A 16,672-nucleotide genomic window follows, 5' to 3' on the forward strand; every position below is an offset into this window, starting at 1 on the left:
CTGTGTGAAGTTCTCAAGGCAAAGAAAATGTTGTCTTCCTTGTTCTGTGGAGTTGCTTGCTTTCCCCTCATGGACTGCATGTTGAGCCTAGGCCCCAGCACAGGTGACAGTGAAAATACTTCTGATGCTCCTCTGCTGACCTGAGTGTCGTGGATGCCTGATGTGAGCAGCAGGCATCATCATGGCCATGAGCCCTAGGACTGGATGCTACTGGCACATGTCAGTCTTGGGCAACTAGCTGTCAGAACGGTTAATGTTTGGAGGCAAAGAAGTGGGTGCCTTACTTGTCTAATGAGCCTGATATGACAGTGTCATCATGGGTGCTGCTATTCTTCCTCACAAAATTTTCCACATGTTAGCAGTGGTTACAGTTTGGAATGCAAGCTTAAAATAAATCCCAAAAGCATTTGAAATTTTTAAAGGTTGCTCTGACCTAAGTCTCCAGGTTTGGGTGAGAGTGCAGGTATTCTCATCTTTTTACATTGCCTGGATGTTTTTAACTGGATGAAGTGCAGAGATCATCAGAGGTAAACATTTAGCGAGAAGATAACAGGCTAGAAAAAGCTTAGTTTACACGTATGGGAGCTAGTTCAGTTAATACATTCTTTTCTTCCTTTGCTCTTTTTAAGTATAGTGAAACTACAAAGAGAAATTTCAGAAAATCCTGCTATTGCTTATACTGTTGTAAATAGTCAATATTGTCATGACCATCAATGGATGTGAATTCTTTAAAATGTGCTTTTAAATACTCTGAGAATAGCTTTTCTTTCACAGAAAAATTTGCAAACCCTTGCTCTGAGCATCATCATCATGAAAAATGGTTGGGTAATTTCAGGAAATTTTCACATAGCAAAGAAGTACACTAAGGGATGTTCAAAAATGTAACTGCTGTACTCAGTATCACTTAAGGTTATTATAAATGAACCAAATTAAGAGTCAAAGTTATCTCTTTCAAATTGCTCATTGTGTGTAAGCAGAGGGAGCATATCATCAATTTTACTTTGTTCCCTTTGTAGAAAGTTCTGCTAAATCTCAGCAAAACGACAGAAAATTATCATTGAATTTCCTTGCATGGTAGTTCAAGAAAAAAAGAAAACGTGTGTTATTTAAATATATTTTATTAGAATCTGGAAATTTGAAGTAGATGTATTTATAAAAAAATTGCAGAAAATGACAGTCTCACTTTTTTTGCTGTCTTGTAACAATTTATTTCAGCTTTTGGAAATGTATAGCACAGCTTAAGGGCAACACTGAGTCCTTGAGGAGTGTGTGTAGCATTAGAATGGTATTTAAAAACTTAAAAAAAAAAAACAACAAAAAACAAAAAAAACGGATCCCTGTGAATTCCATTGTAAAACATGTAGAAATTTTCATGCAAAACTGTTAGCCTTCCTGTCTACCTGCCCATCCCCATAGAATTATAAAATACATCCATAACTAACCAATATTTATATTGTTTTGTTCTATGAGGCCTGCATGAAGTCCTGAAAGGATAGCTGGTGTTGCAGAAGATCCACACCAACTGTTAGCAGATCTGACAGAGGGGACGACCAGACATTTAGAGCATAATTGGAAAAGCTCACAAGAATTACCAGAAACATTTTCTGTTTGTGATTCTCATAAGTTGTGGGTAACCTGCAAATACAGGGATCGTGCATCTGTCTGCATTCATGCTGAGTGGCACTGAAGAGGGCTTCGTGGTTAATGGAGATACAGACCTCTAGTGTCAGCAGCCTGATAAATCAGTAGTACCATTCAGTAAATAGTAGAGGACAGATTGGTCAGCATGCATTACATGCAGCATAAAGCTAAGATAATCATAGAATATTTTCATATGCAGCAAGGGGCTTAAGTGATAATAATTGTTGGCTTATGGCTCAACATGGAGAATGATGAAAGACTGAAGATGTGGAAGGCTTGACAAACCCGGTCCTCTGCCTCATCTTGCACTTCCTAATGAACATCCAGTATGGAAAATGAACATCCAATATGGAAAATGAGATCCAAACACTCCTCAGCAAAATTTAAAAAAAAAAAAAAAGGAAAGCATTTATTAACATCTGTTTATCATGCTTTCCTGACTTCTTTTGATATAGTTTACCTTCTTAGTTTGCACATTTCTGATTATGTTGAAAAACTTCTAGTCCTTTCATGAGATGTCTGGTCTGCTTTGAAGCATGAGAAAATAGTAGTGATTGACACAGTTCTCTGTTTTTTGACTTCATTTGGGTAAAGCCTCAGAGACTTCAGCTCACTTTCGCTATGATACCATTTTTCTTTTACAGTCTGTCATTGTGGATTCCTGATATGTGTTCAAAATTAACCTAAATAAAGAACTTTTTTTTCCTCCAGTTAGGCTCTGTGAACATTTGTAGCATGAAAGCAGAGGGGAGCAGGAGAATCAATGTCATTCTATGAAGTAGACCTTTCTTACCATTTCCTAAATGTACAAGATCGTATTTTGAAATTGAATATTCTTTGTGATCCTAGAGAGATTGGGTCAAACCACATCCAAAAGAACTTGCTCTGTTTTCTGCCTCTGAAATTCTAGATGTCTTTGCAGCATCTTGCTGGTGAACAGCTTGCCCATCTCCCTACCCCTTTCCCTTTTTCCCTTCCCGTTTGTCAGGCGCTGGGGAGCCCACGGGCCTACTGCCCCTCTGTCACGGACATAGACTGATCTAGATAACACCGTGACACAGCTGTACACAAATTGTCCAACATGCTCTTACTGAGTAGGACTTCAGCCTGTTAAATACCTGTGACACAACAGTTAATCTTTACTTTCCAGACTTGCTTTCAGATGTCAAACTGCTTAGTAGTATGACCTCAGGATGAAGCTGAAGCATTGTCCTTTGCTAAAAATAGTTGTTAGAACCATCTTGTCTGAATCATAAATTGGGTTCATTATCCATTTTTATTTCTGTTCTCTTTTGTTTGCTTATCAGTGATGAATGTGTCACATAGCAGTTGGTCTCCACCTTAACTCCCGTGAAGTCCTGCTAAAAGGAGAAAGTAGTAAGTTTCTTAGCTGAACACTTAGGAATACAGAGGCGTTTGTTTGATTCAGCTTTAGAATTAGTCTTTTAAGGTCTGAATTGCCTGAATTTCAAATTGTTTTCTACCAGATCTCACAATTAGGTTAACGTACTGATATGTCTTGAACAAGGAAAGGTGTGATGCTTTGCATCTTCCAGGAGCTGCGTTCAGCTCAGGAAACGTTGATTTAGAAAAACGCTTGATTTAGGTTGGTAGGTGGTTCAGTACCATTTCCTTGGCTGTGCTTAATAGCTCTCTTCTGTATGTGCTACATGTATGGAGAAGTAAACTCCCATTTTAAATCAGTCTCTGAACTGGGTTGTATTTGAAAAGGAGAGTTTGTAGAGTTGGTGAAACTGAAGTCTGATAAAAGAGTAACCTCGTTTCAAGGACTCCCAACTCTTACATCTCTGGAAACATACGAATTTTAAACTTTGTTTGTTGAAAACCTCATGTTGTTTTTTATCCTTTTGAAGTTTTGTTGAAATGTTTTTCCCAAATTTACATTTTGGGAAGAGCAAACTATACACTTTGAAGCTCTTTCAAAAGCTTCAGAGATACTGCTTAATTTCTACTCCTAAATGGTACATGTGAAGCCTGGGGATGCTTTTCATGAAACAGTTGCATATTCTGAGCAGTATGAAACAGGATGGGATGCTTCAGAATTCATTAAATGTTCATTAACCTTCATTAACCTGCTCTGTAATCAACATTAAAGTGAATTCTTATGTTAGGCTGGATTTTAAAATTGTTCATTGTCTGGACAAATTTTGTCAACTCATGTGGTTGTCTGCAGCTTATTTTCTGAGATGGCTGGTGAGGTTTCTAATCTTGAAATTGAGATGCTATTACTACGTAACGTATTTCATAAGACATGCAGAATTATAAACTGCTCTTTTGATGGAATATAGGTTTGTATTTTAAAAAATGGTTTTTGAGGGCTGGTTTCTTGGTGGTTTTTTGTTTTCTTTTGTTTAGAGTGATATAAAAGAGTCTATGCTTGAATGAATTATCACAATATTATGCACTACAGGAGTACATTAGCATTTCATTTTAAATAAAAATGCTTAGCAAATAGAACACCATGTGTTGCGGTTCTGCCAGGTTATTTATTTTTCTCTGAAACAATAGTAATAAGGCTAGGGGGGGGGAAAAGCATGCAAATTTCACCTTAAAAGAAATGTATCTGTAAACAGACAAGCTGTGATCTGTATCAGACAGACTGACACTTTTAAAAATGCTTACTACTGTATGGCATAATGAACATTAATTTAAAGATCAGAGTATGTAGGATTTTCCTATAGTCTGGACTTACTATATATAAATGTTTCTGTTTTGTGGCTTGCTAAATTTGAAGTAATAGTCTTTGCAAAATAGAGGCATCTGCAATTTGAGGATATCGCCAGAATGAGTCATCAGAAAATATCATGGAGTGACCTGGATGCACATTTCTGTTTAGATACTCTTTGTGTCAGCAGTCAAACCACAGTGCTCTTTTTTATCCCCGATACCTCCTATACATGTTAATATTTTCCTCATTTGATCTTCATCTTTTCACTCAGTTTCATACTCTTCAAATGCGATCTTGTATTTCAAATTTTCCATACTTTTCACTTCCTCACTTCACATTGCATAACTGAATTAAACTTGAAATAGATTACCATAAAGAAGGTCCTTGAATGATGTTCGTATACTGGGTTAATATTCTTACCAAATTAAAGAAAGAAGGGATGTTTTCTACTTGAAAAAATTACTGGTGTCAAACTGGGGAGAACGGTGGAAATTTCAGAAAAATCTGTAAAAAAAATCATTTTGATTTTCATTCAAATGCAGATGGAGGTTACTTGAATGAGTCATTTGTTTGTATCTCCCTTTTAAGAACAGATTTTGAGCTGGAAAATTTAATATGTGCATTAACAGAAAAGATGCACTTTGTCCACTTTAGGCTTATGTTTGTTAGTGTTATTATCAGCACTGTGGTCTTCCTCTAATACACTTAATTCCAGATGTGTTCATCTGATCTATTTAGCATTTAAGAGCATCAGCGCTGTTTCCTGCTAGAAACTGTCCTGTATTTTTGTCTGATATTAAAACTAGTGAATTTTTTTGCAGATGTTTTTCTCTGTGCTAACAGTGAATGTCTTCTTCCCTACAGTAAAGCTGTGATGGATCTTTTGGTTGATCTATGCAGCCGGTATCACTTGAATCCATCCCAGTACAGTCTTGAATTGAAGTCTTTGGAAACTCAACAACCTTTAAGTTACAAGCCAAACACTTTGATAGGAGCACTGGACGTACAGACAGTACTCCTGAAAGAGAAGGTTCCTGAAGAGAAGATAAAGAGACCTCTGCCAAGGGCTCCTGAGGTCAGTACTTGGTAGCTCTAAAACAGTGATGTGAAACATCATTTTGTTCCCATCACTTCAAGCAGTTTTTCCAGTCTTTGCATCTTTAGACCAGGTGGAGGAGGCTTGAGATTGACTGTAACCTGCTCTACTAGTTGAGCTGATTTGTGCACGGACTGGCTGTTGCCAGTCTGGACTGCAGCATTTACACAGAATTTTATGTTGAGTGTGGTTGTTTAGATGGAAATTTGTTCTTGTAAAGGATTTTGATCAAAGACCTAAATGAGGAAATTGACAGTAGTTGATAAAAGGAGGGTTGTAGGATTGTGTAAAGATAGGCGAGGCTTTGGTAGTATTTTATTTGCAACCTGTGTTAAAGATAAGGGAGAAGACTGATCATTAATAAACACATTTTGTATATTGTGAGAATTCACAAGTAGCCATCTTCCAAATACTAATTTGCTGAATATTTTATTGTAGTTTTTATAAGTAGTGGCACAAAATGGATGGGTGCCTCTAATTCCTTTTCCTTATTTGCCTGCTTTCCTGGCTGTCTCCTTAGAGACAAAGGCGTTCCAAGAATTTCTCTTTTAATAATGGTATTTTTTTTGCAATAGGTGCATGTGGGGTAAGGCTGCCAAAGATCAATATGGAGGCCCCTAATACCATGCTCATTGTAAGAGAGCATAGCCATTATAAAGCGAGGGCTGAGCATTTGTACTTGTTCCTGCAGAAATCTGTGAGGCTGGTGGTAAATTACCTGAAGACACAGAAGGCAGTGGTTCGAGTCAGCCCGGACGTGCCTCTTCACAACATCATCCCAGCTATTTGTGAGAAGTGTGAGGTCAGTCAGGAGCACATTGTTCTTCTGCGAGACAGCATCACTGGGGAGGAGCTGGAGCTTACCAAATCCTTGGAGGAGCTGGGAATAAGTGAGCTGTACGCCTGGGACCGAAAAAGAGGTGAGCTACAACTGACAGCAGTATTCCTACTGGGTTAGATTAGGTGCCAACAATTAGAAATTAGAAAGCCATCTGAAGAGCATTTTGGGGGTGCCTCAATCCAGAGAGCAGCAGCCAGGTCAGTGGTGTGCCCAGCCATCCCCAGCTGCTCTGTGGCCAGCGCCAAGGTGCGCAGGTCCTGGCAGAGCACGCATTGGCCTAGGGCAGGTTGAAAGGAGGAGCTTTGTACCTCTCGGAGCTGCTGTTGGTACCGGTGCACGTCACCCAGAGGCTCGTCACTAACTTGTGCTGTGGGTCAGAGACAAGGAAAGAGGAGACGTGCTGCAGTCATGGCAGCTGCGAAAGCTGAGAGGCAGAGGCGACAGAGCAGGGTTTGTGATGAACAAACTGTGAATGGGTGCGGAGGTGGTTCCTCCAAGGAGCAAAACTACTGATGATTTTGTGAAAAGAAGCTAAGAGGTATTAGTATTTAAAGTTTTCTTTTCTTTCTTTTTTCTCCCTCCTCTTCTGTTCTCATAGACAGTATTGTAGTGGCAGCTGGTGCTTGAATTTCATCAGCCTTATTGTGTATTCAAAAGCAGAAGTATGCTATGTGCTTTAAAGCATACATTCTTTAAAAATACATATTGACAACTGCTTCTTCCTTTGAGATCAGAAAGTGATATTCATTAGTGCTGTCTCCTGCAGTTTGTCTCAATCAGTATCGTTTCCAGCACAGTAGATGTCCTTACTTATTGTTTAGATAACGTCAGTCTTCTATGCATTGAGCAGCAGGCTTATTTTTTATTTATACAGTTATTTATTTATGTTGATGTTCTGTCTCTCCTTTCAAACTCCTTTAGTAAGTGACAGTTCTGCCTCTTTAGGAGCCAAATTTCAGCGAGTTTAGACTCTTAAGTAAACTGTCTCCTTTTTCTTTGGATTGTCAGGATGCTCAAAAAGTGGCTGACAATGTGTCATAACTGAATTATGTGTTTTTCTTTTTTCTTTAAAGACATGTTTACTGTAATTAAGTTAAGCATTTTGGAGCAGCATATTGAAAATGCATAATATTCAACAAGAAATGTTCATCATCCTTCAGAAACGGCATACAGAATAATTACCCTAGGCCTTACTTAAGCTCCTTTTTTTTTTTTTCTTTTTTTTTTTATTTAAATGAAGGTGGTCATGTATATATATGTGCTGTATGGATCCTCAAGTCAGGGTTCAAAGAGTGCAGTTATCCTGTATGTTCAAAAACAATACTTTTAGTCCTGGGATTACAACAGAAAATCTGTAACGTTTGATAGTATGTTGCTCTCAATGTCAGAAATATATATATATATTATTAACCTTTAAGTATGTTATTGGTCATCTTAGAGTGATAGAATTATGTGAAGGCTTGAGCTGGAAGGGACCTTAAAGCCCACCCAGCCCCAGCCCCTGCTGTGGGCAGGGTCGCCCCCCACCAGCTCAGTTGCCCAGAGCCCCATCCAAACTGGCCTTGAGCACCTCCAGTGATGGGGCACCACAGCTTCTGTGGGCAGCTATTCCAGTACATTATGATGGTATTCCCCTGATCTTGAGTGTGTATCAGCCTTCTCTGCCTTGCTCTTACTCTGCACTGTGGTGCTTCAAGAGAATAATGTTAAATACATGTGCAAATTACTAAAGGTTCCTCTTTGTTCAAGTATCTGCATTCCTTCTGTATTTTCATTCGTAATACTCCTATGGAATAATCCCATTGCTCTACGTAATAGTTGTTTTGTGGAGGCTCACTAATTACCAGAAGACGTGGCAGATTTTTAAAGTACATTCTCACTAGCTGTGTTTGTAAGAGCATGTTCTAGAGAAACAAAATACTTGTCTTCCTCCTCTTCCCTGAAATAAAAATGCTGAAGGCAAAGTGTATTTAAAAGGCAAGCTCTGCTGCCACCTGCTAACGTACTTTGGTGTAGCAGCTGAAACTGTTTCATGAGGAAATACAGAAGGAGCAAACTTTTTCTCATCTAAACAGCTTCTGGTAGGAGCTGTGCATGCCTAGTATCAGGTAAGGTCTTGTTTCTGCAGTCCTAGGAACACAAATACTAGGAGTAGTGAATGAATACTGTGGCTTACTGAGCAATATTAGAACTTTAATGTGTCTTCTCTTGTCCTTTCATTGCCTGCCTTTTCCAGTTCCTCCATCCAAAACTCAGTCTGAACCTTCTCTGAACTACAGAGGTACTGTACAATGCTGCTGAGGGGAAATCAGCTTTTCCCTTGCTGTTGTTTAATGTGGTTCTGGGAGATGGATTTTTAACATTGTAGTGTAAAACACTGTTGTAAAACAAGCTGTTGTCACGATCTGTGTTGTCATTTGGACCACGCTGTTTCCAGGGCCATGCTTTTTGTCAGAACAAACACACTTGTGTGCATACTTATCCAGTAATTGCCCCTAAATGCCAACAATTAACAAATCCTATCACTTAACTTATGTATGGCACAGTATGCTTCAACTCTTATAGATTCCAACTTTTTACAGAAGCAGAGGCAGAATATTTCGAGTTTAGTGAGATCTATCACTAATTGTAATTTATTTGTAATGAAGCATTTTAATATCAAACTGAAATGTGTTCATACACATTGCATAATTCTGGGTAGTTGCTGACTTCTGAATTGCTACAATATATATGATTTTGTTGGATTACATTTGTGCTTCTGCTTCTTCTTAAACAGAAAAGATGTATGTTTAGTATATCCTTTTCCACTCCTGAGTCTGTTCTATAACATTGTTAATTATCCTCTAGAAAGGTGTGCTTGGCTTGTTACATCATTGTGTTACCAGTAAACACAGTTCAGTGAAAAGAAAGCAGTGGATAACTTCTATGAACTTTCAGGATCAAAGTCCATCTCCAGCAGACAGTGACAGCCATGGAGAGGATGTCACTGACGAGGGGCCTGTTGGCTCTTAGCTTCACTGAATCCAGTGATTTTTCCTGCTACCTTCTATGTCATGTGTGCTGTGGCTTCTTCTTACACAGAGCATCACACTGGAATGCATAGCTGCTCTATTTATATAAGGAAAAAATTATCCAGATTCCTTTTTTTGAGGTGATATGTAGTGTTTAAAATCCCAGTTTGGATTTTCATCACACTTCTGATGATCAGCAGTTACTGATATTGTTGCTGCTAGCCTTTTGTCATTACTGCTTGTTTTTTAATAGACAAGCAAGGGAATCATGATCCATATCCACTTGTAGCCTGGCACTGAACAAAAAAACCCAGGAGTTTCTAGTGATTATTTGAGGAAGGTATTAATTTATTACTGTTTTTTGTTTCTTTGTTTGTTTATTTGCTGGGGAGTTGCAGCCTTTCTTAAGGACAGTTTCTGCCTGTTTTCCTAATAGTTTGCCACCTTCACTTTTCTGTCTTTCTTTGAACTACTGTCTGTGCTTAACACCTTCTAACAGATGATATTACTGATGTGCAAAGTGATCCTTCATGAAAATGGCGTGCCATGTGTGAAATGCAAGTCAATTCACATGAATTCTGGGATGGGGGTTTCTTGTGAAGTAGACTTTTAATTTCTGACAAGAAACAAGCCATTCTGTACATGTATTCATTGTTATTAAATAAATATTTACAAGAGAATATAACTTTTTTTAGTCAAACTCTTTGTGCTAGTGGGATACTCCGTTCTTGAAAGCAGAGAGAAATCTCTAGCATTAGGTAGTGGGCATTAAAAATACAGTAGAGTTTTACAGTCTGTATATTGAATGTCAAACTAACGGTTGTTCTCTGTAATGCATGACCTTATCACGTTGCTTATCCAACTCAGCTAGTGTTGGGAAAATTGAAGGGAGACAGTGATCAGAGAGTCCTGAGGGTTACTAAATTGTGATTGAAAACATAACAAAATATATGACGTTATTCCATTTTCCTTCAATAGATTTTGGAGCAAACTCAGAGCAAAAAAAAGTCTGATGAAAACGAAAGTGCAGGATAATCCTGTTCATAAAATCCTAGCTCATAAAAGTACAGCATTAACCCAGGATGTGTTAAAATACTGATCTTCATTTCAAAAATATAAAAAATATTCCATTCTAACTTTTTCAGAACCAAATCGAAGCTTTTCGCTAAGCAATGATGCAATAGAAAAAGAAAAGAAAGGATTTCTGGGATTTTTCAAAGCTAATAGAAGCAACAGCAAGGTAGGTGTTCATCTTTATATTACTTTGCTAAAGAAAGTCCATTTCTTTACATGCATATTTTGCCTGTGGGGTTTATTTTTGTTATTGTTGATTTTTATGTATGTTGATTTCCTTTTTTTCCGGGGAGTTGTCTTTCAGCAAATGTGTTAACTATGGTTAATCAGTACGGATGGAGATTCAAACTTGTTACCTTTCAGTCCACTTAGTAGCACATAGATTGAAGGGGGAAGAAAAGCATTTATGAAGGAAGTGATGTAGTGTAGAACACATTACATATGTCTGACTCTTCTGTGCATCTGTAATATTTTATTTTAAAGCGTGTGTATCTGCAATAAGGTATGGGCAGACTTACTGATGATGATAACACAATAGCAGAACTGATGACTCAGAAATAACTTGCAGTACTAAAAGGAATAATATATACTGAATGATCAGTGTCTGCTATGGTACATGTTGGGCATTTTTAAACTTTCAGAAAGGAAAGTTGATATAAAAAAAAAAACAACTTTATTCAACTAAGCTCAAGATACCATTACAGTTGCAAAATCTATGTAACTTTAAACAGTTTTAGAAGATACGACAGTATCCTTGTGAGGGGAAAACTGGAAAGTGGTATTTGTGCATTTTATGTGTTCTAGAGATTTAGAATTTCTTGAGATGCTTTATGAAAAATGTGCGCACCTCATTACAGAAATTAAATTCAGAAAATTGTCTCACTCAAGAGCACATGCAAAGAACATATTTTCTTTTGTCTGGTTTTAAAAGCCCTCCAAGGCTTTTGCAGTGAAATCGTATGACCTGATACTAAGTAGCATATGCTTTGTTGATAGACTGGAATTACTCTGTGTTTCCAGTCATGTTTCTAAAACTGTATAAACTTTCCAGAATCTTTGTGTTCTCACTTTTTCATTATGATCAAATTTGGAGTTATTTTTCCAGGCAGTGGCTTCCAGTATCAACACTGGGAGTTACCATATTGAAGTATCTGATTTGACATAGATCCTGAGCTATTCTTAATGTTTTTTGCAGTACGCAACAGTGCTATATTATATGGGAAACTAAGTCAGTTTTGGTGTGTTTATCCTGTGTAAGCAAGTGTTTGCCATGTAGTATGGAATAAAGGCAAACAGAAGGAATAATGCTTCATCTGCCTGGAAGGATCTAGTTCACAAGCAAGCTCAACATGAACTCCCAAGGGCACACCGTGGCATTGCGGTTCCTCTGGAGGAACTGAACATAGCATGTTTACTGCATGATATTTGGTCGTCTGTTTCCATGTTACTGCACTTCAGTATGAAATGTGCACTCTTGGAGTTGTAATTCCAGAAGCAGATCAGATTTAGCTTGTAAAATAATTTCACTTGCAACACTAGAAAACATTGCTGTGAAACATGGCAGTGCTCTGGTTACTGCAGTGGGTTTCTCAAAGCTAGGATTACAAGTTTATTATGATTCTATACCTCACATCTCTTCCAAATCTCTTTTTCATACCTGTTAAGAAAATAAGAGGTCGTAGCCTGAGGTTGCTTTTTAAGACATCTATTTTAATAGATGTTAAAAATATTGAGAGTGTATTAATAATCTGCGAGTAATTTATGTCTTGGGAGAGGGTGGGAACTGCACAAACAAGTATGAAGAAACAGCTTCAAAATCTGAGATAAAGTTTTAAGTCTTGCTGCTAGTTCTGACAAGTTAATTGACTTTTCCCAGTGATTTCTTTATCAGACTTTTACTTTCAAATCAGTACTAGAAGAAATCAGTACATTGTTACCTTTTCAGTATGTTCTCTAGTAGTTTGAGCCCAAACAGATGAGAGAATTACTGAAAACTGAAGAATAGCATATCATATAAAGGAGAAACAGATGTTAAGTGGCCATGATAGATGTGACTCAGTGTTATGGCAGATTTACAGCTGAAACTGCTGAAGATACTTCTGTAGTGCAATGGGCATAAATTCATTAACTTCTTTTAAGACAGAATTAATAGGCTTATGAAGGGATTGTATAATGACATGTCCTATGGGCTTCAGGTTCCAATGTTCTGTGGTTTCAGGACATACAAAAGCCCAGAATGTCTTTTCCAAAGTTGCTTTTACTGTTTCTTGGTTAAAATTTTACTCCTCTGCAAGACTTTGGTTGGTTCTGCTTATTTATTTTTGCTTTGTTTGCATTATCATTTGCATGCACACACACAAATATAGGATCACTGCATGCGGTCATGTGTAATTTTAGAACTAGCTGATAGCAAGGATTGTCTGAAGTCTTGAACAGAAGACGTGCTGTGGGGTTTCAGGCATTTATGGGTAAGATGACTTTGTTTGCAAGGGAAGAAGAGAGTATTAGCCCGTCTTGCAAAATGTCCTGGATCAGGTGTCACTCCACTCTGCAGGCCCACGCTCAGATTTCCATGCCCACACACTTCTGCTTTCTCAGTTAGCTCACTGAAGGCAGTAATCATGGGATGACAATACATTAGGTACAGCTTTCTGAACAATTCTGTTTGTTTGTTTTTCCAACTATATGTAAAATACCATGACACAGAATGAAAACAGACATCTTTTCTCATGGTTTATACAAATTGCTTGAAAATGTCTTGTAGGTTAACTTTTTGCTTACAGGCTTAGTGCCAGATCAGGTATCACCTTCTTCAGTCCATTCTAATTTTATTCTGGATCAGTTACCCTCTGTTCTCCTGCAGCTGACATAAAGACATAAAGGTGGCAGAATTCCATGCCTTTTGATATGAAATACAGTCATGTGCCTGAGGCTATATCCACATCAAATGGGCACTGCTAAGCAGTCCAGTAGTCCAGAAGTGTGCGGATGATCACAGGATCTCAAGAGGGTATTTGATAGGGCACAAAAGCAGTCTTGTCTTTGGCATGTGTGGAGGAGGAAGCTCTCTGCTTTCTCCTCTGTCTGTCTGTGCAGGTATAGCGGAGACTGGCAATGTGACTGTTGTTACTGCAGGACCTGCTTGCTACCTGTTTTCCTTTTCCTTGCCTTCATATTGTTCTGTTTTGATAATATTAAAAACAAATTTCTTCATATTCCTGCTAATGAATTTCTTAAGGGCTTCCCTATTTCAGAGAAATTTTGCAGACTCTTTCAGTGCTTATCAGCAGTCCAGTGCAGCAGAGACAACTTGTCCTCATTCTGTGATCAGGTTTGGTGCTTTGCTCTGGCATGTTTTTGCTCTTTTCTCTCCGTTGCTACTGCTCTGTAGGATACTTGTTTGTGTTACAGACAGAAGAACACTTGAGGATGAGCAGAGATTATGGTGAGGAGGATGTTTTTAGTTCTACATCTACAAGTGAAGGAAGCTTGGATGTAAGTACTAACGTGGCTTGTAGATTCTCCTGCTTTCTGTTAGATCCAGCAGTTTGAATAACCAGAACCCGCTGCTGTTCCCTGTGCTTAGCCAAGTAGAAGTAGATGCGACCTACTTCCACCTAGTTTAGTTACCCTAGTCCACAATTCATATCTTGAAATGCAGTGCACTTTCTTCAGTTAAACTCTAGCTAACTAAACCATAAAACAGGTTTCTTTCAGAGTAATATTCTAAGCAGTTGTGAGTAAAAAGTGGTTTAACCAAGGATGCGGGTGCCTGTAAGATGGTGAGAATGCTGCCTTATGCAAGTCTTATCAGCGATGTTTAGGGTTGACTTTCATTACTGTTTTGTTTTTTTACAGACGCACATTTATTTTTCTTTCTTTCTTTTTTTTTTTTTTATCCCTTTACCAAGTCTGCTTTCTGCATGGCAGCATTCCAGTAGCTTCTCAAGTAACTTCTGGATGGAGACTACTTTTATTCTAAAGCTCTTCTAATAACATAAGGGTTTTTTGTTACATACTTCAGTAGGTTTTGAAGTACTAAAATCCTATAAACCACATTTAGGAAGGTTTTTAAGTTCCTGGCAGACTATTAAATAACCAGGATTTAGGTTTCTAGTTAGGAAGTGTGAATCTTAAATATTTTAATAAAGGTTTTGTGATGGATTTGTAATCATAATGAATTGAATGTATATTTTAATTTTTCAATTGCTTGGTTCTTTATCATATAATCATAGAATCACTCAGATGGGATAAGATCTTAAAGACCATCGAGTCCAATCATAACCTAACCGTGCTATCTAACAACCCTCTGCTAAATCAAGTCCCTGAGTACTGCATCCAAATGGTTTTTAAACACATGCAGGGGTGGTGATTCAAACATGGTGACTTTATGTTTTCAAAACCTGGAGAAGACTGTGTTGACAGCATAATGGAAACCTGAAATGTGTGACTCTACTCTGAATCTCATTACACAAAGATATCTTGGACTAAATGGTAGAGAAGCTACTCTTTGCATTCAGTTACACAGATACAGTCTTTTTCCCTTTTAAGAGCCATTAATCTTCAAGAATGTTATAGACATTGTTCACAGTATGCGTCTTTCACTTCTGGCTTGACACTTTTGTTTGTATAAGCACTGATCCTACCAAGACATAAGTACATATTTAAATGAATATATTGAAATAATTCAGTTTAAATTGATGCTTTTCTGTTAAGAGTTAGTTGAAAATTGCATAAAGCTAGTCTGATTGATCTCTCTAGCAGCATAGAAGGCTCACCCTTCAAACAGGTTAGATGGGCTTCAAGAAAAAATATTAACAACTGTGATACCTTAGGTGGGAATGAAGTACAAAATACTATAAACTTGGCATAGGTCACTTGTATTGTTTTAAGATAAAATTCAAATGAGAGCTCCAATGAAAGTACTTCCAGAATCTTAACGATTTGTTCTAGTGATTGGCATGGCTTTGAGACCCCTTAGTCACTGTAATTCTTTATTCTCCTGTTTGCTCAAAAGATAATCTCACTTATATACTTGTGGGGGAACTGAATATCCTTTCTCAAACTAAATGGTATCTTACATAGCCATGTATATGTCAAATGCGCATTTAGATCTCATTATACAGAAGAAAATTCACTGTAAAAAAAAAAAAGTGTGCCTTCTTTTACTGCTTTGGGTCATCTTGATGCTGTTTTTCATTGTAGGGCAGGAATCAAAACTCAAGTCTCAGAGTAGGTTTTTTGTAAAGAAAATAGTTTGGTATTTCTAAGATTACCTTTGGCATCGTGAAAGGATCAGGAAAATCATAGCTTTATGGAAGTGGGCAATTGATGAAGTACAGCTGAACTAAAGGCAGGATGAGATCTGCTGGTATTCTTAGTTTAAATCCTTTTACTGCTGTTATGTAGTGGTAATGTGCACGGAATGGTGGAAAAAGTAATGATTCTGTACTATATCTTTTTCTTTCTTGTTTGAAATGTGGCCAAAATGCAGGAATAGAGTAAAGCTGTAAGAGATCTTTGGTAATTTTTCAAGTACAAGTTGAATTATCTTTTTATAAATCTAACCATCATCACTTCTGTATTTTTGTAATTATTTCTAGTATTATTAATACACCTAAAATAATTTGGATTGTTGATGAAGAAGGAGATTTTATAAGTCAAGATGTGAAAGTCAACAGCTGTGCTGAGGTGAAAGTACACTTGGGTACAAGTAAAAATAAAGAAGATTTTAACACTGTAGAGAATGCAAAAAATGGAAGAATTGCCAATGACAGTGCACAGAAAGCAGCAATTAATTACGACTTATATCAATAAATAATTTAATGGTTCTGAAATCTAATGTTATGTTGCAAACGAAGCAGAAATCCCTGCCTTTAATATGTACTGCTTTGTGCTAAGTGGAGGAACCAGGGTACCTTTTCACAAGTTAAACACAATTGAAACACACTTGCACATAAGTACAACATACAGATTAAGCAGTTGGGAGACGCAGGAGGGTTAACCATATTCCTTTTTTGGGTACCGTATATGGTCTCATAGCTGGAATTTTAGAACAGCTGGGAAGGAAAGGGGGAGTGTGAGTAATCTCGGCCACTTGGTGTCACTGTCCTCAAGTAAACAGTTGATGAAGATGAAACCTGATCCTTGGAACGCAGTTCTAAAATTAGCTGTTTTTATTTTAGAGGCCTTTGTGTTTTCATAAATCAAGAGTGAAAAAAACACATCCCAAGTGCCGAACGATGTGTATCTCTGATGTGGAATTTGTTTATGTAATAAATCAGCTTGGGAAAAAAATATTTAAAAGTACGGCCAGGGAC

The 16,672-nt window shown here is 37.6% G+C and overlaps 1 protein-coding gene across 6 annotated transcripts in view; it reads left to right on the forward strand.

The window, feature by feature from the left end:
* The window catches only part of COBL (cordon-bleu WH2 repeat protein), a 146,357-nt gene that overhangs the window by 39,709 nt on the left and 89,976 nt on the right, over positions 1–16,672 (forward strand). For 3 of the 6 annotated variants that reach the window (XM_032442450.1, XM_015854337.2, XM_015854336.1), the window contains exons 4-8: positions 5,195–5,405; positions 6,118–6,346; positions 8,504–8,548; positions 10,424–10,518; positions 13,764–13,847. In XM_032442450.1, the coding sequence (XP_032298341.1) occupies positions 5,195–5,405; positions 6,118–6,346; positions 8,504–8,548; positions 10,424–10,518; positions 13,764–13,847 (664 nt within the window). The remainder of the gene's footprint in view (positions 1–5,194; positions 5,406–6,117; positions 6,347–8,503; positions 8,549–10,423; positions 10,519–13,763; positions 13,848–16,672) is intronic. The other 3 variants (XM_015854330.1, XM_015854329.1, XM_015854332.1) reach the window with 3 other exon arrangements.

Source organism: Coturnix japonica, chromosome 2 (assembly GCF_001577835.2).
Source record: "Coturnix japonica isolate 7356 chromosome 2, Coturnix japonica 2.1, whole genome shotgun sequence".
Classification (NCBI taxonomy): domain Eukaryota; kingdom Metazoa; phylum Chordata; class Aves; order Galliformes; family Phasianidae; genus Coturnix; species Coturnix japonica.